The sequence below is a fragment of the Entelurus aequoreus genome, linkage group LG19, assembly GCF_033978785.1.
Source record: "Entelurus aequoreus isolate RoL-2023_Sb linkage group LG19, RoL_Eaeq_v1.1, whole genome shotgun sequence".
In the NCBI taxonomy this organism is placed as follows: Eukaryota; Metazoa; Chordata; class Actinopteri; order Syngnathiformes; family Syngnathidae; genus Entelurus; species Entelurus aequoreus.
In genome coordinates this window covers 12447651-12473936 of record NC_084749.1, presented here as the reverse complement: position 1 = coordinate 12473936, position 26286 = coordinate 12447651, and the positions used below count along the sequence as shown (strand labels likewise).

Here is a 26286-nt window from a genome sequence, read left to right as displayed (position 1 = left end):
TTGTGCATTGGGCGGAAGGCGGGGTACACCCTGGACAAGTCGCCACCTCATCACAGGGCCAACACAGATAGACAGACAACATTCACACTCACATTCACACACTAGGGCGAATTTAGTGTTGCCAATCAACCTATCCCCAGGTGCATGTCTTTGGAGGTGGGAGGAAGCCGGAGTACCCGGAGGGAATCCACGCAATCACGGGGAGGACATGCAAATTTCACACAGAAAGATCCCGAGCGCACAGATCAAACCCAGGATCTTCGTATTGTGAGGCAGACGCACTAACCCCTCTACCACCGTGCTGCCCGAGAAATATATATATATTATTTAAAAGAAACTCGGTTTTGTTAAATACAATTCTCCCCAAACATTCAATAAAGTCAGATACAAATAAGGCAACAAGAAAAATATCAACACTTCTCTTTTTTAAAGTAAATATGTACAGCAGATATGGGCATCTACATCAAAAACATGGTTTGCCTGAGTCGCTGTACAAATATAAATACATATATTTTTTTCAATCGATTTTTGATTTATTTGAATCGATTAAGAATCGTGACAAGTAATAATTAAGATTAATTCAAAAAAAAAAAATCAAACGCCTAGTAAATAAGTTTTCCAACATTTACTTTTTATTGTAATTCATATTCTTCTCCATTGCCGCGAGCAGAATTTGGCGTTTTTATCCAATTTTAGGTCGCAAATATACCATATTTTATTTTTGATACCTATTCTGGATACTTTTATGGACACTTTATGGACAATTCTAAAGTGATCAAGGTGTCCTTGTTTGTTTAAAAACTTCACCGACCGCTAGCTAGCCTGGTTTATTTTTAGCCAGGTGGCTAGCTAGCCAGTCGCTAACCTCCAGCTCGCCTTGAGCTTGGTATTTTAACGATCGCACGTTTGAATACCGGGTTTTTGGACAGTCACAGTTGAGATGACCAACAAAAAGAGTGACAAGAAGGAGGTGTCTGGTGGGGCTGCGTGTAAAGTCAAACAACCAGCCAGGAGACACCGATCCCAGCGTGGCTCGACCGATAGCGGAGGTGAGCCGGGTGGTAGCATGGAGGTGGACGCATCCGTATTGGAATCGATCAACGCGAGACTGAGCAAGCTGGATATTCTGGATGCACTACAGCAGGACATCCTTGACTTGAGAAGTAGCCTGGAATTCAGTCAGAAGGAGATTGAGGATCTAAGAAAGGATAATGTCTTTCTGAGAGGTGCGATGACTGACATGCAGAGATCTACCGACTTTCTTACCGCGGACTAAAGCGCATTAAAGACACGCGTTGGATATACAGTGCAGGGACATGAGAGACAATCTCATTTTCTCGGGGATCCGAGAGGGCAACGCCGATCCGGAAAAAACTGTAAGAGAGTTCATGTCGGATAAGCTCAAGCTCTCCCCGGAGGTGGTAAGAGACATAACTTTTTCCAGAGTGCACAGAATGGGCAGACCTGTGGACAATAAAGTCCGTCCCATAATAGCTCGTTTTGAGCATTTTAAGCACAAAGAGTTGGTAAAAAGCCGAGGAAAGGAGCTGAAAGGGACCTCTCTCTGGTTAAATGACCACTGCCCGGCTGAGATCAACGATAGGAGAAAGAAACTGTCACCGATCATGAGAGAGAACCGAGCCCAGAACAAGAGAGTGGCACTAAGAGTGGATAGGCTGTACATAAATGGACAGCTGTATCGGGACCCAAAGGTTACCCCCTGGCTTTTTTAGAATGGGCATTCGTGGGTGTTTTTAGTATCTTTGGCCTGTGTCATGACTACTTCCAGTACTGTTATGTCCTGCACTAAGCTCGGCCTTCATAGGGGCCTGGTGTTAGCTCACGTGAATGTATGCAGCCTGCGTAATAAGTGCCAGGAAGTAGAGTGTATTATCAAAGATAATTTTATTAATATCTTTGCCATTTCTGAGACCCACCTTGATGATTCCTTTTCTGATTCAATTGTAGCCATTGAGGGGTTCTCAATTTTTAGGAAAGATAGGAACAGGTTTGTGGGTGGGGTGGCTATTTATGTTCAGAATCATTTATCTATCAAAGTGCGTAATGATTTGATGAGGGAGAGTATTGAAGCTATTTGTGTGCAGGTCTATCTACCTTATTTGAAACCAATTATAGTATACTGTTTCTATAGGCCTCCAAGTGCTGATGCTCTGTATCTGAAGGAGTTATGTGAGATGTTTGACAGGATATCAGATGAGAATAGAGAAATCTATTTACTGGGTGATATGAATGTTGACTGGCTGGGACAGGGGTGTACAAACAAAAATAAGTTACTATCCATTTTAATGCTTGCAATCTGTCCCAAATTGTTGCCCCTCCCACGAGAATAGGTAGTAATAGTGATGTTATTATTATAGCTACTTGCATTGATCATATTTATACAAATGTTCCGGACCAATGCTCCAAAGCAGTGTCGGTTCCTGTAGGTTTTACTGACCACAATATAATAGCTGTCACTAGAAAGACAAGGTTTCCTAAACCTAAAGCGAAAATTATTTTCACAAGGTCTTATAAGAGATTTGATGAAGAATGTTTTATTGATGAAATATCCTGTTTAAATTGGAACGAGGTGTGCAGTGAGGAAGACCCTGAGGCTGCACTGCACTTATTTATGTTAATGTACATGAGTGTTGTGGACAAGCATTCCCCTTTGAAGAAGTTTTCTGTCAAAAAAAGTCTGCCCCATGGATTGATAATGGACTTAGAAGTTTAATGACTGAATGAGACATGGCTAAAAAAGCCTCCGTCAACTCAGGTTTAATTGATGACAGGCATAAGTACTGTTCCTTAAAGGCCTACTGAAAGCCACTACTACCGACCACGCAGTCTGATAGTTTATATATCAATGATGAAATCTTAACATTGCAACACATGCCAATACGGCCGGGTTAACTTATAAAGTGCAATTTTAAATTTCCCGCTAAACTTCCGGTTCGAAACGCCTCTGAGGGTTGACGTATGCGCGTGACGTCAATCATTGAAACGGAAGTATTCGGACACCATTGAAGTCAATACGAAATAGCTCTGTTTTCATCTCATTATTCCACAGTATTCTGGACATCTGTGTTGGTGAATCTGTTGCAATTTGTTCATTGCATTATGGAGAAAGAAGCTGAGCAAGCAAAGAAGAAAGTTGTCGGTGTGAAGTGTCTATTTTGCGAGGGAAGTCAGCAACAACACGTACACAGCCGGCGCTTCTTTGTATACATTCCCGAAAGATGCAGTCAAGATGGAAGAACTCGGACAACAGAGACTCTTACCAGGAGGACTTTGATTTGGATACACAGTTGCGATAACGTGAGTACACAGCTGCGCTTCCAAACATTTGATCGCTTGCTATAACTAGCTCGAGCTAGTAGCTAAGAGCTAGGAGCTAGCATTAGGATTAATTTGTGGCATATTAAATATAAGCCTGGTTGTGTTGTGGCTAATAGAGTATATATATGTCTTGTGTTTATTTATTGTTGTAGTCATTCCCAGCTGAATATCAGGTCCCACCCGCGCGCTTCCAAACATTTGATTGCTTGCCCGTACGTGCGTGTCATGTACGTAACTTTGATTAAATATATAAGCTTTATGAACCTTGGGTTAGGTGAACGGTTGTTTGGGCTGAGTGAGTGTGTGTGTTATGCAGGTGTTTGAATTGTATTGGCGGGTTATATATACGGGATCCCGTCCATATTACCCGCTCGAGCTATAACTAGCTCGAGCTAGTAGCTAGTAGCTAGGAGCTAGGAGCTAGCATAACAAACACCTAGGTGTTTTTATGCGGGATTAATTTGTAGCATATTAAATATAAGCCTGGTTGTGTTGTGGCTAATAGAGTATATATATGTCTTGTGTTTATTTACTGTTGTAGTCATTCCCAGCTGAATATCAGGTCCCACCCGCGCGCTTCCAAACATTTGATTGCTTGCCAGTACGTGCGTGTCATGTACGTAACTTTGATTAAATATATAAGCTTTATGAACCTTGGGTTAGGTGAACGGTTGTTTGGGCTGAGTGAGTGTGTGTGTTGTGCAGGCGTTTGAATTGTATTGGCGGGTTATATATACAGGATCCCGTCCATATTACCCGCTCGAGCTATAACTAGCTCGAGCTAGTAGCTAGGAGCTAGCATAACAAACACCTAGGTGTTTTTATGCGGGATTAATTTGTGGCATATTAAATATAAGCCTGGTTGTGTTGTGGCTAATAGAGTATATATATGTCTTGTGTTTATTTACTGTTGTAGTCATTTCCGGCTGAATATCAGGTCACCCCCGGCTCTCACAGCATCTTCCACTCCCCACTAGTCCTTCACTTGCACTTTCCTCATTTAAAAATATTTCATCCTCGCTCAAATTAATGGGGAAATCGTCGCTTTCTCGGTCCGAATCTCTCTCACTTCATGCGGCCATCATTGTAAACAATAGGGAACTTTGCGTATATGTTCAATTGACTACGTCACGCTACTTCCGGTAGGGGCAAGCCTTTTTTTATCAGATACCAAAAGTTGCGATCTTTATCGTCGTTGTTCTATACTAAATCCTTTCAGCAAAAATATGGCAATATCGCGAAATGATCAAGTATGACACATAGAATAGATCTGCTATCCCCGTTTAAATAAATAAAAATTCATTTCAGTAGGCCTTTAAGAAACCAGGTCACAAAATTAAACAAACTGAAAAAAAGGGAATATTACAAACAGAGGTTATATGATGTGAGATATGATAGCAAAACTTATGGAATGTTTTGAATGAAATCATGGGTAGAAAGAACAATGTCTGTACACCTTTTGTGGAATCAAATGGGTTGGTACTCACTAAGCCATGTGACATTGCAAATCATTTTAATAACTATTATGTTGACAAGGTATCTCAATTAAGGCAGGGTATGCATATATCCAATAACAACAAATCAGCTGACCTCATTAGGAATATTATAATGGATAATAAGGACTGTGAATTCAATTTTCATCAGGTTGAAGTCAGTGAGGTTGAGAGGTTACTACACTCTCTTCCGAACAACAAAGTAGCTGGTGTAGACAACCTGGATAGTAAATTACTGAAAATGACTGCTGGTATCATATCAGTGCCTGTTTGTCATATTTTCAATAAATGTTTACAAGTGGGCCTGTGTCCAAAGATATGGAAGGTGGCTAAGGTTACTCCTCTACATAAGGATACCAAATTGACTTTCAATGAGGGCAATTCTAGACCAATAAGCATCCTACCTGAGTTATGTAAAATACTGGAGAAATGTGTGTATGCACAAATTCAAGCTTACTTTCAATCAAATGGGCTAGCAACTGATTCTCAACATGCATATAGAACGGGCCACTCTACATCCACGGCTCTTATACAAATGACGGACGATTGGCTTAATGCTATAGATAATTCTATGTTGGTTGGAGCTGTGCTGTTAGATTTTAGTGCTGCATTTGACGTGATTGACCACTCTCTTTTAATTGAGAAACTTAAATGTTATGGTTTTAATACTTCAAGTTTAATGTGGATACAGAGTTATTTGTCCTCAAGATTACAGCAGGTGTATCTTAATGGCAGCTTGTGTAATATTCCAGAAGTTTGGATTGTGGTGTTCCACAGGGAAGTTGCCTAGGACCTTCACTTTTTTCTATATTCACCAATGATTTACCTTGGGCTACCGGGCGTGCAAGATTGGTTCTTTATGCTGATGATGCAACCTTATATCATGCTGCACCATCATGCAGTGTACTTAATGTAGTATTGAGTGAGGAACTAAAAGCTGTGCATGACTGGACAGTATGTAACAGACTTGTCCTTAACACCTCAAAAACAAAAAGTATTATATTGGGGACTAGGCAAGGGTTATCTTGTGGCCCAAAGTTGGATTTGAGGCTAGGTATTTCAACAGTTCAACACGTCAGAAGTGCCAAGCTCCTTGGAGTGATGCTGGACTGCACTCTATCCTGGTCAAAACATATCAGTGATATAGTTACAAAGATGGGAAGGGCTGTTGGTATTTCCAGAAAATGTGCTGCTTTTGCTGATCCACCTCTTCTTTGTCAAATTGTTAAGAGTTTAGTCTTGTGTCATATTGACTATTGTTCTACAGTCTGGGCGTCTGCTGCAAGTGGTGAGATCAGTAAGCTCCAGATTGTCCAGAATAGGGCAGCAAGGCTGGTTCTTGGTTGTTCACTAAGAACCAATGTGAACCAAATGCATGCTTCTCTTTCCTGGCTAACAGTGCAGAACAGTTGTCGGCTAATACTCTTATATTGTTCAAATCAGTAACCGGTAGTAAAACTCCTGCTTTTCTCATGGCCCAAATAGTTCACAGTAGCACTATACATAATCACAATACCAGGGCATCCAGTGAGGGGCATTTTGTACTCTCGTCCCAGGAAGAATGCTTTGCGGAAATCTTTCATTTATAGATCTTTATCGCTCTGGAATAACTTGCCTCGAATTCTCACCAGCATTAAAAGTAAACAGGTTTTTAAAAAGAGAGTAATATTTTATCTGAGTTTTTAAATTATTTTGCTCGTTGATGATTTCTTTGGTTTTATATTGTGTAGTTATATTTATATGGTAATTATTATTCTGTGACTGTAAATTGTTTGCTTGTTTTTTATTGATGCTTTTATTTTTTTCTGTATTGTGTAGTTATAATTATATGCTTTTACTTGTAATGGTATTGAATTGTGGACCACAGGAAGACTAGTGGGTTGTTGAGGCAACCAGCTAATGGGGATCCTTAATAAAAATCAAAAAATCAAATCAAATCAAATCTCAGATTTCATATCCAATTAGGGCTGGGCGATATGGCCTTCTATTAATATCTCAATATTTTTAGGCCATGTCACGATACACGATATATATCTCGATATTTTGCCTTAGCCTTGAATTAACACTTGATGCATATAATCACACCAGTATGATGATTCTATGTGTCTACATTAAAACATTGTTGTTCATACTGCATTAATATATGCTAATTTTAAACTTCCATGCAGAGAGGGAAACCACAATTAAGTCAATTTACCAAAACTGCATTTATTAACAGTTATAAAGCAGTGGTACAAACATTCATGTAATTTCCAAAACAGAAAGTGCAAGATTGTCAGAGACATTTTAAAACAAGCTGTTAGTGCACTTTTGTGCATGATGTCACTAAGATGACATATCAAAACAACACTAAATTAAAGTGCACTTTTTGTACAGAACGCCACTACAATAGTTTAAAACAAATAAAGTGCACTTCTGTGCATGATGTCACATAAGATATTTAAAAAACTGTCAAATAAATAGTAAATCAAATAGTGTATGTCCTTCGCTATGTGGTAGGTTCCTGCGGACGTTATCTCCTTCTGTTGTTGATTATTTTTTTCATACGGTGTTGATCTGGAAATGGTTGCTTCGGCATTTTGTGGGTGTGGCACCGGCCGGAGATGTTGACATGCGGAGTTTCAAGCACTCATTCTCTAGCGGGTGACTTTTCAAATGATGCTACACATTAGCAGTGGTGCTACTTTTTGCAGCAACGCTTTTGCCGCATAGTTGTTCAACATATTCCTGCTTGAAGCCAAACCATCGCCAGACCATGGACCCCATGCTGTTTTTCTTGGGAATTAATTCTTCCTTCATTTGCTACCAGATTCGCACCTTCTTTCTCTCGTATTAACACTCGCACCGCACTGTTAGCATCACAGCTAACATTACCCATGTCGCTACCTCTCTGCTACGTGACAGCGTATGACGTTGCACGCGTGACAGTATGTGACGTATGTAAGAAGGTGCGCTTGTTTTATCTCTCTTTGAGAAGGAGAGACAAGAAAGAGAGTGAGAAAAGCCTGTAGTCTAATGCCCGCAGCTAAAAGCAACTGCGTGAGAACGTATACTCGAATATCACGATATAGTCATTTTCTATATCGCACAGAGACAAACCCACGATATATCGAGTATATTCGATATATCACCCAGCCCTATATCCAATATGGCTGTCATTTGGTTTAATAAAACAATGTAACAACCATTATTTTTTGGCAGTGTTGTGACTCATCACTCTTCGCCAAAGTACAAAAACTAAGCGGGGACGTTATAGCTGAAGCAACAAAATGTATTTAATGCTGGGTTTGCTTGTACGAAAACTATTGATGCTGTTGTGCTTGCTCGCATTCAGGTGACAATGTAAGCTTGCTCATACCAAAGACTATAAAAATGGGACCCATAACCTCCTGCTTGGCACTCAGCAACAAAGGGTTGGAGTTGGGGGTTAAATCACCAAAAATGATTCCCGGGCGCGGCGCCGCTGCTGCCCACTGCTCCCCAAGGGGATGGGACAAATGCAGAGGACAAATTTCACCACATCTAGTGTGTGTGTGACAATCATTGGTACTTTAATCTTTAATCTTTTTAAGTGCGTTTTGTAACTCAAAGCTAAGAAAATGGAAATGCTGATTATCGGTCCTGCTAGACACCGACACCTATTTAGTAATACCACCTTAACATTTGACAACCAAACAATTACACAAGGCAACTCGGTAAAGAATCTGGGTATTATCTTTGACCCAACTCTCTCGTTTGAGTCACGCATTAAAGTGTGACTCTTAACATTGCAACACATGCCAATACGGCCGGGTTAACTTATAAAGTGCAATTTTAAATTTCCCGCTAAACTTCCGGTTGAAAACGTCTTTGGATGATGACGTATGCGCGTGACGTAACCAGTGAAACAGAAGTATCGGTAGCCCATTGAATACAATACAAAATAGCTCTGTTTTCATCTCATAATTCCACAGTATTCTGGACATCTGTGTTGGTGAATCTTTTGCAATTTGTTTAATGAACAATGAAGACTGCAAAGAAGAAAGTTGTAGGTGGGATCGGTGTATTAGCGGCGGACTACAGCAACACAACCAGGAAGACTTTGACTCGGATAGCAGACACGCTAGCCGACGCTAGCCACCGACCGCACGGATGATCGTGGTGAAGTCCTTCGTCCTTCCGTCGATCGCTGGAACGCAGGTGAGCACGGGTGTTGAAGAGCAGATGTGGGCTGGCTGGCGTAGGTGGAGCGCTAATGTTTTTATCACAGCTCTGTGAGGTCCCGTTATACTAAGTTAGCTTCAATGGCGTCGTTAGCGACAGCATTTTTAAGCTTCGCCAAGCTGGAAAGCATTAACCGTGTATTTACATGTCCCTGGTTTAATAGTATTGTTGATCTTCTGTCTATCCTTCCAGTCAGAGATTTATTTATTTTGTTTCTATATGCAGTTAAGAAGCACGATGCAATCACGTTAGCTCCGTAGCTAAGTTAGCTTCAATGGCGTCGTTAGCAACAGCATTTTTAAGCTTCGCCAGGCTGGAAAGCATTAACCATGTATTTACATGTCCCTGGTTTAATAGTATTGTTGATCTTCTGTCTATCCTTCCAGTCAGGGATTTATTTATTTTGTTTCTATATGCAGTTAAGCACGATGCTATCACGTTAGCTCCGTAGCTAAAGTGTTTCGTCGATGTATTGTCGTGGAGATAAAAGTCGCTGTGAATGTCCATCTCGTGTTCTCAACTCTCATTTTCAAGAGGATATAGTATCCGAGGTGGTTTAAAATACAAATCAGTGATCCACAATAGAAAAAGTAGAGAGTGTGGAATCCAATAAGCCAGCTTGTACCTAAGTTACGGTCAGAGCGAAAAAAGATATGTCTTGCACTGCATTCTAGTCCTTAACTCTAACGTTCCTCATCCACGAATCTTTCATCCTTGCTCAAATTAATGGCGTAATCGTCGCTTTCTCGGTCCGAATCACTCTAGCTGCATTGAAAACAATAGGAAAATATGAGGAGGCTATCAACTGACTACGTCACGCTACTTCCAGTAGGGGCAAGGCTTTTTTTTATCAGATACCAAAAGTTGCAATCTTTATCGTCGTTGTTCTCTACTAAATCCTTTCAGCAAAAATATGGCAATATCGCGAAATGATCAAGTATGACACTTAGAATGGATCTGCTATCCCCATTTAAATTTAAACAATTAATTTCAGTAGGCCTTTAAGAGTGTTACTAAAACGGTCTTCTTTCATCTCTGTAATATCGCTAAAATGCGTTCTATTTTGTCCACCAGCGACGCTGAGATCATTATTCATGCGTTTGTTAGGTCTCGTCTTGATTATTGTCACGTGTTATTTTCGGGCCTCCCTATGTCTAGCATTAAAATATTACAGTTGGTACAAAATGCAGCTGCTAGACTTTTGTCCTCCATGAAGCCAGTGTTTCTGGCAGGAGCAAGAGGTCTGATGAAAAAAATGTCGCTGGTGGTGATGAAGGAGTGCAGCTTCTGGTAGGCATAGTCGATGACGTCAGCGTGTAACTCCACTCCATGGTTCACTCCAAATGGTCCCAGGATGAGGCCTACCATGGTGCTAGAAAGAGTCACACGTTGTTTTGCCTACTCAAATTATTTTGTGATTTATTTTATTTTATATGCTAGGCTAAGTTACAGTGCCTCAAATGTTATCTTTTTTTTGTAAACTGAATTTAATAGGAAAAACAGGAAAAAGGGACAAAACCGAGAAAAGTGCCTGCACAGCCTATACAACAACTTCAGCCGTCTGTTAAAGCTGCTCCTTCATAGCTTCACACAGCCAAGAATGCCCCAAACAAAGTTAATTCACACCCTCAATCAAACAAACCACTTAGCTCATCAACTTTGGATACTGTGGAAAACCAAACAAGGCAAAAATTTACCTCAAGAAGCTCAATCATTTCAAGGCAAAACACAATACCAGGTGAATTCCACACTGTATTACAAAGGCAACATGAAATGATGGCACTCCTGGTTCAAGCACAAACCCCCCAATTGCTTCCACACAGACAAATTCCGTTTTTTGAAGGTGACCCATTGCAGTTTCAGGCTTTCATGAAAGCATTTGAGCATTGTGTAGAGGCAAAAAACAATGATTGTGGTGACTGCTTATGTTATCTGGAGCAGTTTACCAAAGGAGAGCCGAGAGATTTGGTGTGCAGTTGCCTCTATATGCCTACAGAGAGAGGCTATGCTACAGCAAAACACCTACTAAGGGAGCACTTTGGAAATCCTTCAAAAATAACAGCAGCCGACCTGGACAAAATCATGGTTTGGCCAAACATCAACTCTGAAGATGTGAAAAATCTCCAAGCTTATGCACTCTACTTGCGAGAATGCTCCAATGCCGTGGAATAGCTGCAGTACTTGGATGAGCTCTATATGCCAGCTAGCATGAAGATGCTCATACAAAAGCTTCCTTACAAACTAAGGGACCAGTGGAGAGGAAAAGCAGCTGACATTGTTGACAAACAAAAGTGACATGCTCGTTTCACAGACATTGTGGAATTTATTGAACAGCAGGTCAGAATTGCCTCAGATCCTGTCTTTGGCGACATTCAGGAAATTGCTCTGAATAAAGCAGTAACCAAACCCAAGCTCATACCTCAAAGAAAATCACAGTTTAGAAGAAATAGTTTCGCAACTCAGGTGGCAGTTGCCACTGAACCTAAACCGGATCCACACCTGAATAAGTTTGTGAACAGAGGCATCTCCTCCTCCAAGACAAACCGTATTTCTTGTTTCTATCGGAGTAAAACAACTGCATTATTGCAAAAAGGAACATGAAAACCAAAGAAAAAGGGTTTTGTTTTGGTATTATGGCTCTATTTTTATTTATTTATTTTTATTTCAATTGCTGTGTTCGTCACGGCAGTAACAATTAGGGGCTGGTGTGTTAGAGCCATATACTCTTTCTGTCTGTCAAGTTCATGACGTCACTAAGGGGTTGGCTCAAAGCCAAGTGCCAGTTTACTTGGGGAGGGGCTGGGATCTTGCTCAGGTGTTGCTGAGTGGAGGCGCAACCGTTTTTGACTGTGTCAGGCTAATATTTGTTTGCTCCCATTTATTTTTTGTTTTGCTACAAAGTGAGTTTTATTTATGTGACTTTATGACAATAAACATTTTTGTTAAACATGGACACAATTCTGGACATCGATTTAATAACCGGCTGCACACGTCTAAACTAGCTTCATTTATATTCGGCAACCAGTAGCAGTAATAGTTTAAGACTTTACCGCTACAATTGCTTTAGGTATAAGTAAAATCTTTGGTGCACAATTTGCATACAACTATGCACTTCTCCTTGTTACCATCAAGTATTTAAAGAGAAACAAATATATATCAATGAGTTTTGGTGCTAGTGTGCTGACGTCACTCAAGGCATTATCAGTGTGCCAGAAAGTAGGATACACCAATGTGTCACATAAATTAAATACAATACCAGTGACACCTAGAGTCCAGATGAAGAAAAGTGTAATTTTAGCGTGATTTAGATTTTCTAAAACTTGTTTAGTCATTATTTAATCAAATTTAACGTGTTAAAGTTATGGCCTTGATACAGTAAAAACCAGTGTAAAAATATAACATTATTTGTGTGAACATACGGTTGAAACATGGTCAGCCTTGACTCTTTCTGACAGATATCCAGCATTGTCAGTCTCAAACCTAGAGTCACAATGGCTGCACTACAAACGTTTGTTATGGGTGTAAGTATAGGATATCAGTATGCGTGTAGCCACGGAGATAATCCTAAAAAGATTAGCTGGTCTGGCTTTACTGAAGCATGACATGAATTTAACAACTTTATATTAACTAATTGCTTCCTTGAACAAGTAATAGTGGCTTTGAACATCAATGATTCAAATGAATGACAGAGAGAATACAAAATCATAATTAGTAGCCCGGTTAGAACCAACTTGGAAGAGGGTGGTGTTTAAAGTAGGGCTGGGCGATATATCGATATACTCGATATATCGCGGGTTTGTCTCTGTGCGATATAGAAAATGACTATATCGTGATATTCGAGTATACATTCTCACGCAGTTGCTTTTAGCTGCAGGCATTACACTACATGTTCTTCTCACTCTTTCTAGTTTCTCCTTCTCACAGAGACTTAAACAAGCGCACCTTCTTACATACGTCACATACATTGAGCAGAGGTAGCAGCATGGCTAAAGTTAGCTGTGGTGGGAGTGGTAATACGAGAGAAAGAAGGTGCGAATCTGGTAACAAATGAAGGAACAATTAATTCCTAAGAAAAACAGCACAGGGTCCATCGTCTGGCGGTGGTTTGGCTTCAAGTGGGAATATGTCGAACAGACAATCGTAATTTGTCAAGTGTGGGGCGAAAGCGTTGCTACAAAAAGTAGCATTACTGCTAATATGTAGCATCATTTGAAAAGTGACCCGCTAGAGAATGAAGAGTGTTTAAAACTCCACATGTCAACATCTCCGTTTGGTGCCACACCAACAAAATACCAGGCAACCATTTCCACATCAACACTGTATGAAAAAAAATAGTCCACGACATAAGGAGATAACGTCCTACCACATAGCGAAGGACGTACACAATTTGATTTACTATTATGCAGCTCATTTTTATTTGACAGTTATTGAAATATCTTGTGTGACATCATGCACAGAAGTGCACTTTATTTGTTTTAAACTATTGTAGTGGGGTTCTGTACAAAAAGTGCACTTTAATTTAGTGTTGTTTTGATTTGTCATCTTAGTGACATCATGCAGAAAAGTGCACTAATAGCTTGTTTTAAAATGTCTCAGACAATCTTGCACTTTCTGTTTTGAAAGTGACATTGATTTTTGTGCCACTGCTTAATAACTGTTTAATAAATACAGTTTTGGTAAATTGACTTAATTGTGATTTTCCTCTCTGCATGAAAGTTTAAAATGAGCATATATTAATGCAGTATGAACAAGAATGTTTTAATGTGGAGACACATAGAATCATCATACTGGTGTGATTATATGCATCAAGTGTTCATTCAAGGCTAAGGCAAAATATTGCGATATATATCGTGTATCGCGATATGGCCTAAAAATATCGAGATATTAAAAAAAGGCCATATCGCTCAGCCCTAGTTTAAAGTTTAATATTCAATGTTTGCCCTTCTTTTACATTAAGTCTATATGTGTCTATATGACCCAATTTTACACAAAGTCTTTATGCGTCTATATGCCCTTCCCCCAATAGTTCCACTAGGGCTGTAACAATTGATTATTTTAGTAATTATCGATTAGTTTGTTCAATTAATCGAGTAATCGGATAAAACACAATTATAGCCTCAATGTGTATTTTAGGGAAAATAGTTCAAATAAAAAGGTTTTCTGCTTCTTTCTGCTTCTGCTTTTAACCTCACGTTTTTCCCTCAATGTACTGAATGTGGCGCACCGCCACAGCATTTTCATTAGCGCTACACCTTGAAAATACGGGTTTTTGTACTTGGAATCGAAGTAAAGTAGTATAATATATTGTAGCTCCCAGAAGAAGAAATCACAAAAAGTCTGACGCTATTTTTAACTTTTTTTTACCAATCTTATGACAACAAACGGCACAATTCCAACAGGTTTTACCTCCAGTGCAAAAACTTTCGTCTCCATGAGTCTGCGCTTCCCCAGACACACGACACCACTTCCTCATTCTCCGCTAATCACCTTTCAGGCATGGACGGTGTCTTTGCAAACATGGCAAATACTGACATCAAATCCAAACCACACGAACATAAAACCTTAACACCAGCAGTTTGTTACAGTAAGAATGTATATATATATATATATATATATATATATACACACACACACATGTACATATATATATATATATATATATATATATATATATATATATATATATATATATATATATATATATATATATATATATATATATATATATATATATATATATATATATATATATATATATATAAATATGGCATATAAAAGTATTTTAGCAATCAGGGTGGGAGGAGGAAGGAGCTTGCATGCTGTACTTGTTTGTACGTATGTGTACAATGGTCTGCTAATAGTAGTATTATACAAAATGTTACATCAGTGGCAAAAAATACATAAAAGTACATTACATTGGCTGTGAATGTAGAGTTACTATGGTTGGTATCTAGCGTTAGTGGTATCCCAATAGTATCAGAACTACAACAGGCACGGTCATCTACAAACTTACTTCAGTTCTTTACAACAGGTGACAATTCCAGAGTGACCTTCTTGATTTGGAAAAGGTTGTCCTGCTACAAATTTACCATAGTGTTCTCAGCAATCTTAAAGCTGATCTGGAAGTTTTCTCATGTCCTCTCTGTCAGTACGCCGCATATCCCCAATTACAATAAAAGGCACCAGTTTGGAAGTTGTCTTTCTGAGTCTCACTCTCAATTTTTTGTACTCTCTTTGTCTATCCTGAAATAGCTGGACTTCAGTAAAGTCCATAAGCAGCCTTTAGTAAGCTTCTTACGAGAGATGCTTGCTCTCTTGGAGCACGGGAGGTCAGCAACAACAGTCATCAACACAATGATCAAATAAAATTACAGGAGAGAGATATCAGATGGAGCAAAATTGGTAAGAAAAAGTAGTGAATACTGGCAATACATAAAGGAGAATCGAAAAATGTATGTTGACAAGTACAGATTTGTTCATAGTGCATATATGTTTGGATATATGCAGATTTAAAAAAATGTGTCTGTGCTTGTTCTTACTAATAAGAATTTAGAAGAATCGAAAGGGGTTAGTAATGATGATAAACAGAAATCAAGCAGATTAAGATTTAAATATCATTGCTGTAATCTACCAGTTTTGAGCTAATGGGACACTCTCTGTTTTTAATCCATTATTGTAGTGAGATGAATGTAATTACACAGGGGTCCCCAAACTACAGCCCCTCCAAAAGCTGGCCTGTGAGATGTCCCAAGTTACATGTAGATGCCCATTTCTGCTGTACTAATTTACTTTACAAAAGAGAAGTACTGCATACATATATACAAATAGATACCCCCGCCCTTGGCCACATTTGTTTAACTCAATATGGCCCAAACTTTTTGGGGACCCTTGATCTAGAATGATGAATGTGACACTGAAACTTTGCAGTCTGTTTCTATGATTGCCAACATTGTTTGTTTGTTTGTGTATGTGAGTCTGTTAATATATCTGAACTACAGGATAATACTGTAAAACATATACCGACATAACCCACCTATCAAGGTAATAAACTATAAGCATAGTTTTTACTATTTACCTGTTGGGTTATAAATAAATACCATTTATATTGTGTCGTCGTCCTAGTCCACTTCTCACACCAATTTGAGTTCAAACCAACGCTCAGTGTGCATACCAGAGAGAACAATAAACAATCTATCACTATAAGATCCCTCTTGTTACAATATCCCACCTCTGAGTTGCCTCAGTCTGAAATCTTTAAATCAGCAGAAAAAACATACGAAGAAAAAAACTCTACTTAAAAGAGCACAATGTGAGAGGATTCACTCCTTACCCGTAATGATGCAGAAGAGACATTTTCAGAAAAATCATGCTCTGTTCTTTTGAACTGCCACCACAGTTATACCATAAAATGCCGGTTTCCTTATCGCTACAACAAAAGCACTTTTGCACAGCTTTTTAGCTCACTTTCATGATACGTGCAGCAAAACTCTTTCATGACATACAGGACTACTTAAAATCTGCATGCAATCTTTGCTGTTTTGAAAAACTTTACTTCTAAACATTGTGGTTTTCTCCTAAAACCAACGAAGCAGAGAGTCTTACCTTGGGTCCTGGGCTTGGAGCTGGAGCAGGGCTGCCTGCACCAGAGCTAAAGGGAGAGGAGGCGGGTGGCCCAGGGCTGGTTACACTTAGAAAAAAGATCATAACAAATAGGGTGAATCTAAGGTAATAAAATATTTAAATATCAGCTATGAATTTGTATAATATTCACATATTAAGGTTTTGATCATACATATATATATATATATATATATATATATATATATATATATATATATATATATATATATATATATATATATATATATATATATATATATATATATATATATCATATTTTTTTTAAAATGCAATCAAAAACACTTAAACTAATATGAGTACAGTATGTAATTTCTTTTTCAGTCCAATAATATACAATATTTTCTTTGTACATTTGCAAAATGACACAGATCAAGTTTAAATACCTCTTATGGGATCCTTTACGTTGTAGCCCAGAAGGACTGATGGGACTGGGGGTGCAATATGTAAACTTTCCTTGACTGGGAGTCATCGGACTTGTTTTGGGACTGTTTTTACTTGAGTCTTGGTTTTTGCCTGAGCCTGGGTCTTCAGTTAATGCAAAGAGTGTAGCGTCTGTGACTGTATGGTTAGTTGGGCTGCTGTGAAGAGTGGCATTCTCGGGAGTAGTGTAAGCGATGAAGCCTTGAAGTGTGCCAATGGCGAGGCTTGAAACAGTCGCCAGATCAGCAGGACTGGTACAACTTTTTTGTTGATCAACAACTGATGAGGAAAATTCTGAAGAAACACTGGTTTCATTGGCATCTTGAGTTGTGTTTGCACCGTTTGGCGAGATCTGATTCTGTGTTTTTAATAATGGAGGGACAGTGTAGGATGCCACACCTTTCTCTATGACTGCAGTAGGAGAAGTAAACGGGGACGAGGGCTTAGAAATGTCAGCTCCTTTGGACTTAAAAGATCCATCCTGTATTGGAGGAGGCGGGGCACGGTTCTTGACTTTGGCTGGTTGTGATTGAGACTGTGGTGGAGGGGAGTGAGGCTTTTTTGTGGGTGTTGGAATTTGAGGCGCAGGGGACTTGATAGACTTGGGTTTTGGAGATATGTCTTTGGGCTGGGATGTTCCAGCGTTGGTTACTGTGGTCCTGGAACCAGAGGCGGGCACTGGCAGAGCAGAATTTTCTGATAATACATTGTCGGAGGAGGGTGGTGTCACTGTGTCCCCTATTAGATTAGGTGAACACTGGCTGTCAGCAACAATTGTGAATTCATAGTACTCCTGAATATCTGGAAGAAAACAACAAAAGTGTAAAGCCAATGTAATCTAAGTATTAATCATTGACAATTAGTTAATCTTTGTTTGAGGTACACATACATTTTCTCTATGAGGAAAAACAGATACAAGAATATCATCATCCATCTATTTGCTATCGCTTATCCCTCTCGGGGTCGCAGGGTGCTGGAGCCCATCCCAGCTACACTCAGGTGGAAGGCAGGGTACAACCTGGACAATTTGCCACCTCATCGCAGGGCCAACACAGATAGACAGACAACATTCAAACTCACATTCACACACTAGGGTCAATTTAGTGTTGCTAATCAGCCTATCCCCAGGTGCATGTTTTTAAAGGTGGGAAGAAGCCGGAGTCACAGGGAGAACATGCAAACTCCACACGGAAAGACCCCAGGACCTTCTTATTGTGAGGCACCAGCATTAACCCCTGTTCCATTGTCCTGCCTGTGATCATCAATCAGTTTTCTACATAAGTACTTTTGGTTTAAGATTCCTCTTTTACAGCGGCATCAGCAGATTATTCACAATTACCTTAGTGAACAATTCAGAAGGCAAATTGAGCGTATTATCCGCTCAACTACGGAACTTAGGGTTGTGGAATAGTTTGATGGTGGCAGGATTTTTTGAGACCATCAATTGGAATCTCTCACAGCTAAAACGCTAGTGGCCTCTAGTGGCAAGTTTGTTACTTAGCTACAGAGTATATACTGCATGTCTTATCTTCCTCTGTTTCTCTTTTTGTGCAAAAAAAAAACAACATCCATCCATCCAGCCCATCTATCCATCAATTTTATACTGCTTGTCCCTCTCGGGGTAGGGGTGGGGGGCTGGAGCCTATCCCAGCTGCATTTGGACGGAAGGTGGGGTACACCCTGGAAAAGTGGCCATCTCATCGCAGGGCCAACATAGTTAAACACACAACATCCACACTCACATTATCACAGTCCGAGTATAACATGCAAACTTCACACAGAAAGACCCCGATCCCAGGAATCGAACCAAGCACCATCTTATTGTGAGGCACGATAACTAACATTTGAAACTAAATCTATTTTCCATATCTTAATTGTATTTAGCTGTTAATCACCCAAAGCATCTTTCCACTATGTGACATACATTATGTTTACGTTGCTAGCATTACAACACACAAATAAACATTGCACACATTACATGCAGGCAATTACTGTTTTTGTAAGGGGTTTTGTGGTTCTCTGCTCAAGATCATTTTGACAACACCAGCAATAAGTTACAATTTTCCTCAGATATATTTTTGTGCCAAATATGGATTCAAGCAAACAAATCAAGCACAAGGCCATTTTTGTGTGTGAAAATACTGCATATTGAATGAGCTGCTTAAACAGATGCATGTGTCATTGTAAGCCCAAACAAAGCACACACAAAACAGATTGTACTAAAAAAGCCACCATCATCCATATAGCTACACAGAGAGTGCTCTTGTGTTTTTTGCCAATGAGCAACTGTACAGCTTACGACCACTACCTAATAAAGTAAACAAGGAAAAAACATCACATTTTTACTAATCGATCACTTTTTTTTACAAAAAAAAACACCCTACCTTAATTTAATATAGTACACTTTCAAAACCAAAAAAATCATTCTGAGGAAACTTCATCTATTCATAAATCAAGATTCAAGAAAGACTACTATACATAACAAACAAAAGCTTAACAATAACAGTTATAGACACAGCTGCTACACCTATAACCCACAGAGATTAAAGTGGAGCTGGTTACGAGCTACTGGTATTTAAAATATGCAGTGTTGACTCGCTGAGTTGTAAGACACATCAAAAAATACTTACCAAGCAGGGCACTAAAGAGCTGACTTTGGAACACATTGATGACTCGGTCCAATGACTGTTTCAACTGGTGATCTTCCTCAACAGGGCACTGTTTAACTTGGCTCCGGTTCTGCTGCCTCTGATCTAATTTGGCCCGGTACTGCTGGAGTAGCTCTAGGGCTCTTTGAGCATCTGAATAAAACACACACACATTGAATAAATAAATAAAACAATTATTATAAATAAAATACAGCTTAATAAAGTACACTTAAGTGTGCCCCAACCTTGGAGTATTTTGAGATAAGAGCTGTCTCTTGACTAATTTTTATGCTTTAAGTTGCAAGCAAAAATGTGATTTAGAAGCATCTCCACCATTAGTTGATGTAGCAAATATCAGTGAACCCTGTAGGATTTAACATAAACGTCTGTGACTGTAATTATTTCTCCCAATGTATACGGTATGACAGTTTTATTTAACAGGCAGCTAAGGCCCCAAATCGGATTTGAGAATGATACCAGTCCGGCCCCCAAGTTCAGTTAAAAAAAACTTGGAAGAGACTAACATTTTTCAGCAGATTTCTAAAAACAATAGAGTGCCGTCTTATCATATACTGTACATATACGCTATCTAGACTATATACATATACAGTATATGAAATGTCCGATAATGGCTTTTTTGCCGATATCCGATATTCCGATGTTGTCCAACTCTTAATTACCGATTCCGACATCAACCAATACCGATATATACAGTCGTGGAATTAACATATTATTATGCCTAATTTTGTTGTGATGCCCCGCTGGATGCATTAAACAATGTAACAAGGTTTTCCAAAATAAATCAACTCAAGTTATGGAAAAAAATGCCAACATGGCACTGCCACATTTATTATTGAAGTCACAAAGTGCATAATTTTTTTTAACATGCCTCAAAACAGCAGCTTGGAATTTGGGACATGCTCTCCCTGAGAGAGCATGAGGAGGTTGAGGTGGGCGGGGTTGGGGGGCGGGGTTTTGGGGTAGGGGGTAGCGGGGGGTGGTATATTGTAGAAGCCCGGAAGAGTTAGTGCTGCAAGGGGTTCTAGGTATTTGTTCTGTTGTGTTTATGTTGTGTTACGGTGCAGATGTTCTCCCGAAATGTATTTGTCATTCTTGTTTGGTGTGGGTTCACAGTGTGGCGCATATTTGTAACAGTGTTAAAGTTGTTTATACATCCACCCTCAGTGTGACCTGTATGGCTGTTGACCAAGTACTTGCATCCACTTGTGTGTGTGAAAAGCCGTAGATATTATGTGATTGGGCCGGCACGCAAAGGCAGTGCCTTTAAGGTTTATTGGCGCTTTGTACTTCTCCCTACGTCCGTTTACCACTCCGTACAGCGGCATATATATATATATATATATATATATATATAAATACAAATACAAATACATACATACATATATATATATATATATATATATATATATATATATATATATATATATATATATATATATATATATATATATATATATATATATATATATATATATATATATATATATATATATATATATATATAAATACAAATACATACATACATATATTTATACATATATATATACATACATATATATACATACATATGTATATATGCATATATTCATATATGTATATATATGCATATATATATATATATATATATATATATATATATATATATATATATATATATATATATATATATATATATATATATATACATATATATTATATATTATATATATATAAATATATATATACATACATATACATATATACATAAATATATATATATATATATATATATATATATATATATATATATATATATATATATATATATATATATATATATATATATATATATATATATATATATATATATATATATATATACACACACATACATACATATATGTATATAGGAATATATATACATATATATATTTATATATATATATATATAGTCCGGCCCCCGGTCACATTTCTTTAACCCAAAGCGGCCCCTGGGTCAACAGGTTTGGGGACCCCTGACTTGAACAGTCAAACATCGAATGTTGTTTCCACTGTGGAGGATGCTAGTTCTCAGGAATATAGAAAATAGTGAAGGAAGAAGGTTCCCCACTCTGGTCCTTAGCTGTCTGGAAATGTTGCCCACAAAACAATTTAGTTGACTAGCCCTGAGGTATGATAAACAATCAGAGGGTTCTGCATCTACCACCATTAGTGGCTGTAAGTCTATCTAGTTTTAAAAATGGACGGAATTTAAAAAATCTGACTCTATTTGAAAGAGGTGTACCTAATGAACTGGCCAGATTGAGCACCAAGCAAAGCTGGGAAAAAAGTTAGAATTCTGACTAAATAAAATATATAGTGAACGCCTTTCTTGGTGACAATTGCTAAGCCAAATAAGAAATATGTTGAGTGAATAGGTACTTTTCGTGGCACGGTTGAAGTCTAAATTAGCAAAGTAATTCATTTCCACCTGTGTCGCATACAATTTTAATGGTGGCAGTGCATTTCTGAGCAAAACAAACACTGTGTTTTCATAATAGCGGTAACATTACGGTAAGTTTCGCGAATCACCTTTAAAAGGTGTCAACCCATCATTTTTCATAAATGTGTAAGGTAAAGTCGGAACAAGATTATGTACCTTTCTGTCGCACAGGCATGGCGCAGCTCCCCGAGGCTTGAGTCGATGACTGTCAGTGTTGTTCCAAATGTCAGCGTCTGTCCCGGGACTGTCTGTCGCCTCCAAACGGGGCCACCCGACGCACACAAAACACCAGCCTGGCTTTTCCACACGGCAAAAAATGAGTAAAAAAAGTTCATTAACAAGGAAAAACGTTCTACACCCGCGTCGGAGCGGGGGAAAAGACAAGCGGTAAGGACTTTGAGCTCATGCAGTTAACTTTCGTCTCGTCTTCTCTAGGTGACTTAAAACGCTGTCGGACCGGTTCCAAGAACACACTTATTAAAAACACGCCTCTGAGCACACGCCTTTTAAACAAGTATCAAAATACTGTTAAAGCTGCGTTCTGAGCCAGTCATAAGCAGCTTGACAGCATTGTTATGCTGAACAGCCATATTGTGTCAGTGGATGAAAGGGTCTGGGATCCACGCCCAATCAATCCCGATTTGGTTTACGGGGAGTAAAATCCACACCTTCCATCCATCCATTTTTTACCGCTTGTCCCTTTTGGGGTCGTTGTAAATGTTGAGTCAAACACTAATTCAAATTCAATGTTACAGACTCACCTGCTGCAACCCATGCATCCCATAATTGAATGAGTTCAGTTGTATTGGCACGGAATCGAGCATTGTTTTGAGAGGATTAAAGCTGCACTATCCAATGCTTGTTCCTTCGGTCTACTCTAGTCTAGATAGCGTATATGTGATGTAACTATGGTTGCATTTGCCAAGGTTAATTTTGTATGTAGTTTGACTGACAGGATTATACAATATTATCAGTGAACCGATTATTTATTAAACTTGGATGGCGGGTTTGAGCATATGTGATGTAATGTCAGAATTCAGAAAAGATCCGTCGTGTAAGAAATTCAGGATACTTCATGGGGCAAACCTACTCATGAACCTCACTTTTGAACCTTATACAGATGAGTGAAAATGTATGTTTCTTGTTTAATTTAGTCATGACAGGAGTTTGTTTTGTCATGTTCCTGTATTTTTGTTTCATTTCCTGCCCAGCGCATTTCCTGTTTTCCTCTTTTTTCTACTATTTTCCAGCTGGCTTTCTCACCTGTTCGCTGTTCAGTCACTGACAGCATCGTTAGGCCTATTTAGGTTGGCTGATTTTTTTTTTTAAACAAAAATATGAGTTTAAATAAATAATAACATATTCACTACGATTATAAGTAGGGTTGTACGGTATTAGTATAGTACCGTGATACTAATGAATCATATTCGGTACTATACCGCCTCTGAAAAGAACTTCTAATTTACTAATCCTCGCTTTCATGGCGACTAATAAAGTATGTTTCTTACAAGTATCATCCCTGCAGGACGAGGAATAGCTTAAACATGCTTCACTACACACCGTAGCTCACAGCGTCAAAATGTAAACAAACGCCATTGGTGGATCTACACCTGACATCCACTGTAATGATACCAAGAACAAGAGCGTATCTAGTCGATACTAATATTTATATTATGTTTATGAACTCAGGAAGTATGTCCCTGGACACATGAGGACTTTGAATATGACTTGGTATCGGATTGATACCCAAAATTGTGGTATCATCCAAAACTAATGTAAAGTATCAAACAACAGAAGAATAAGTGACTAATACATTTTACAGAAGTGTAGATAGAACATGTTAAAAGAGAAAGTAGGTAGATATTAACAGTAAATGAACAAGAAGATGAATAATTAATTTTCTACCACTTGTCTTTAATAATTTTGACAAAATAATAGAATGATAAATGACACAATTTGTTACTGCATACGTCAGCAGACTAATTGGGAGCCTTCGTTTGCTTACTTACTAATAAAAAACAAGTTGTCTAGTATGTTCACTATTTTATTTAAGAACAAACTTGGAATAAGAAACATATGTTTAATGTACTTTAAGATTTTTTGTTAAAATAAAGCCAATATTGCAATTTTTTGTGGTCCCCTTTATTTAGAAAAGTATCGAAAAGTACCGAAAAGTATCGAAATAATTTTAGTACCGGTACCAAAATATTGGTATCGGGACAACATAATTTGAAGACCCTTCCACAGTGCTTATTATCCAATCCAATCCGTTCCATCAGTAACGCCCGAATTACTATACTGAAAAGTTAGTCGCTTAACAAGGTCCAGACAGACCGCGGCAGCATTAAGGCTACTTTAGTGCGTTCACAACACTGCAAGGTATGATCGCGGATTCAGATTTTTTTTTTGTCAAATCTGATCTTTTTATGTAGTCATTCACATTAAAAAAAAATGTGCCCAGACTCAAATGTGAATGCAAACTGACCCGAATACATACATGGCGTCTTGACGTCACACGTCCTGCAGTGTTTACAGAAGTAAACCCAGAAGTAAACATGCTTCAATTCTAATCGTCTCAGTACTGGCGCATTTGTGGCAATTTCAAGGATTTGTTCAATCAAAGTCAACATTTTCTGAACTGTAGAGAAGATTATGAAATGATAAATGGGTTATACTTGTATAGCGTGTTTCTACCTTCAAGGTACTCAAAGAGCTTTGACACTATTTCCACATTCACCCTTTCACACTAACATTCACACACTGATGGTGGGAGCTGCCTTGCAAGGCCTTAACCATGACCCATCAGGAGAAAAGGTGAAGTATCTTGCTCAAGGACCCAAGTGATCAGTGGTGAAACATTGATTGACGTGAGTTCCCTTAAACATTATTTTTGCCTGTTTCTGCTAATTTGTCAACTATTTATTTTGTATCCCTCTATTTCATTGGATAATGATGACACCTACAACAAGCATCATCATTATTCACCATTATGTGACTGGAACACGGGAGAGTTCACACTGAAGTCTCATCATAACAATCTGATTGATTTGTAAAATAAAACTCATAATAATAACGTCTATAATATTGCTGACAGAAAAATAACTTTTATGCCATATGCCTATGGTAAGAAAATCGCAAATCACATTACTAAAGCTTTGCAGTATAGGTGTTCCCCTTAAACATAATTCATGTAGTTTAATAGTAGTGTTTTGGGGACTCCGAAGACCGGATGCACTGACAGACTCATAGTCAAAAAGGTGAAATTCTATGGTTTTTTTTAAATTCTTCGCTTTTATCGTTTTCACCATAAATGGCAGGTTATTGTGATGGTCCATATCGGGGACGGCGTGGTGCGGTTGGCAGAGTGGCCGTGCCAGCAATCTGAGGGTTCCTGGTTCAATCCCCACCTTCTACCAACCTCGTCACGTCCGTCGTGTCCGTGAGCAAGACACTTCACCCTTGCTCCTGATGGGTCGTGGTTAGGGCCTTGCATGGCAGCTCCCGCCATCAGTGTGTGAATGTGTGTGTGTGAATGGGTGAATGTGGAAATAGTGTCAAAGCGCTTTGAGTACCTTGAAGGTAGAAAAGCGCTATACAAGCATTTACCATTTACCATATCAACCGTCCCTACTGGCCAGGTGTGGCCTTTAGGACTTGAAATTGACACCTGTGTTCTAAATGCCCTAAATTACCAATAACTGGACACTAACAATATTGCTTCTCAACCATTTCCATTTCTTCAGTATCCATCCAAGGCAGCACAGTGGAAGAGGGGTTAGTGCGTCTGCCACACAATAATAAGGTCCTGGGTTTGATCCTGCGCTCGGGATCATTCTGTGTGGAGTTTGCATGTTCTCCCTGTGACTACGTGTCACAGGGAGAACATGCAAAGTCCACACAGAAAGATCCAGAGCCCAGGATCAAACCCAGGACCTTCGTATTGTGAGGCACACGTACTAACCCATGTTTCACTGTATTTGCTGTATAATTCTAATACAGTAAGACTTAGACTTAGACTTAGACAAACTTTAATGATCCACAGGGGAAATTGTTCAACACA

The 26286-nt window shown here is 38.7% G+C and overlaps 1 protein-coding gene and 1 long non-coding RNA gene across 4 annotated transcripts in view; one reads left to right on the top strand and one right to left on the bottom strand.

Annotated features, from left to right (window-relative positions):
• The window catches only part of LOC133635118 (discs large homolog 1-like protein), a 210285-nt gene extending 187609 nt beyond the window's left edge, over positions 1 to 22676 (bottom strand). Inside the window, exons 1-4 of one of the 3 annotated variants that reach the window (XM_062027914.1) lie at positions 22383 to 22676; positions 19727 to 19897; positions 17060 to 17897; positions 16638 to 16722 (exon numbers count right to left, since the gene is read on the bottom strand). In XM_062027914.1, coding sequence (XP_061883898.1) covers positions 16638 to 16722; positions 17060 to 17897; positions 19727 to 19897; positions 22383 to 22401 — 1113 coding nt within the window. In that variant the 5' untranslated portion in view covers positions 22402 to 22676. Of the gene's footprint in view, positions 1 to 15048; positions 15197 to 16637; positions 16723 to 17059; positions 17898 to 19726; positions 19898 to 22382 lie in introns of those variants that run through there. The other 2 variants (XM_062027915.1, XM_062027918.1) reach the window with 2 other exon arrangements.
• Positions 22418 to 26286, top strand: part of LOC133635120 (uncharacterized) — a 54215-nt gene continuing 50346 nt past the window's right edge. The window contains exon 1 of the long non-coding RNA XR_009822016.1: positions 22418 to 22613. This is a non-coding gene — a long non-coding RNA (uncharacterized LOC133635120). The remainder of the gene's footprint in view (positions 22614 to 26286) is intronic.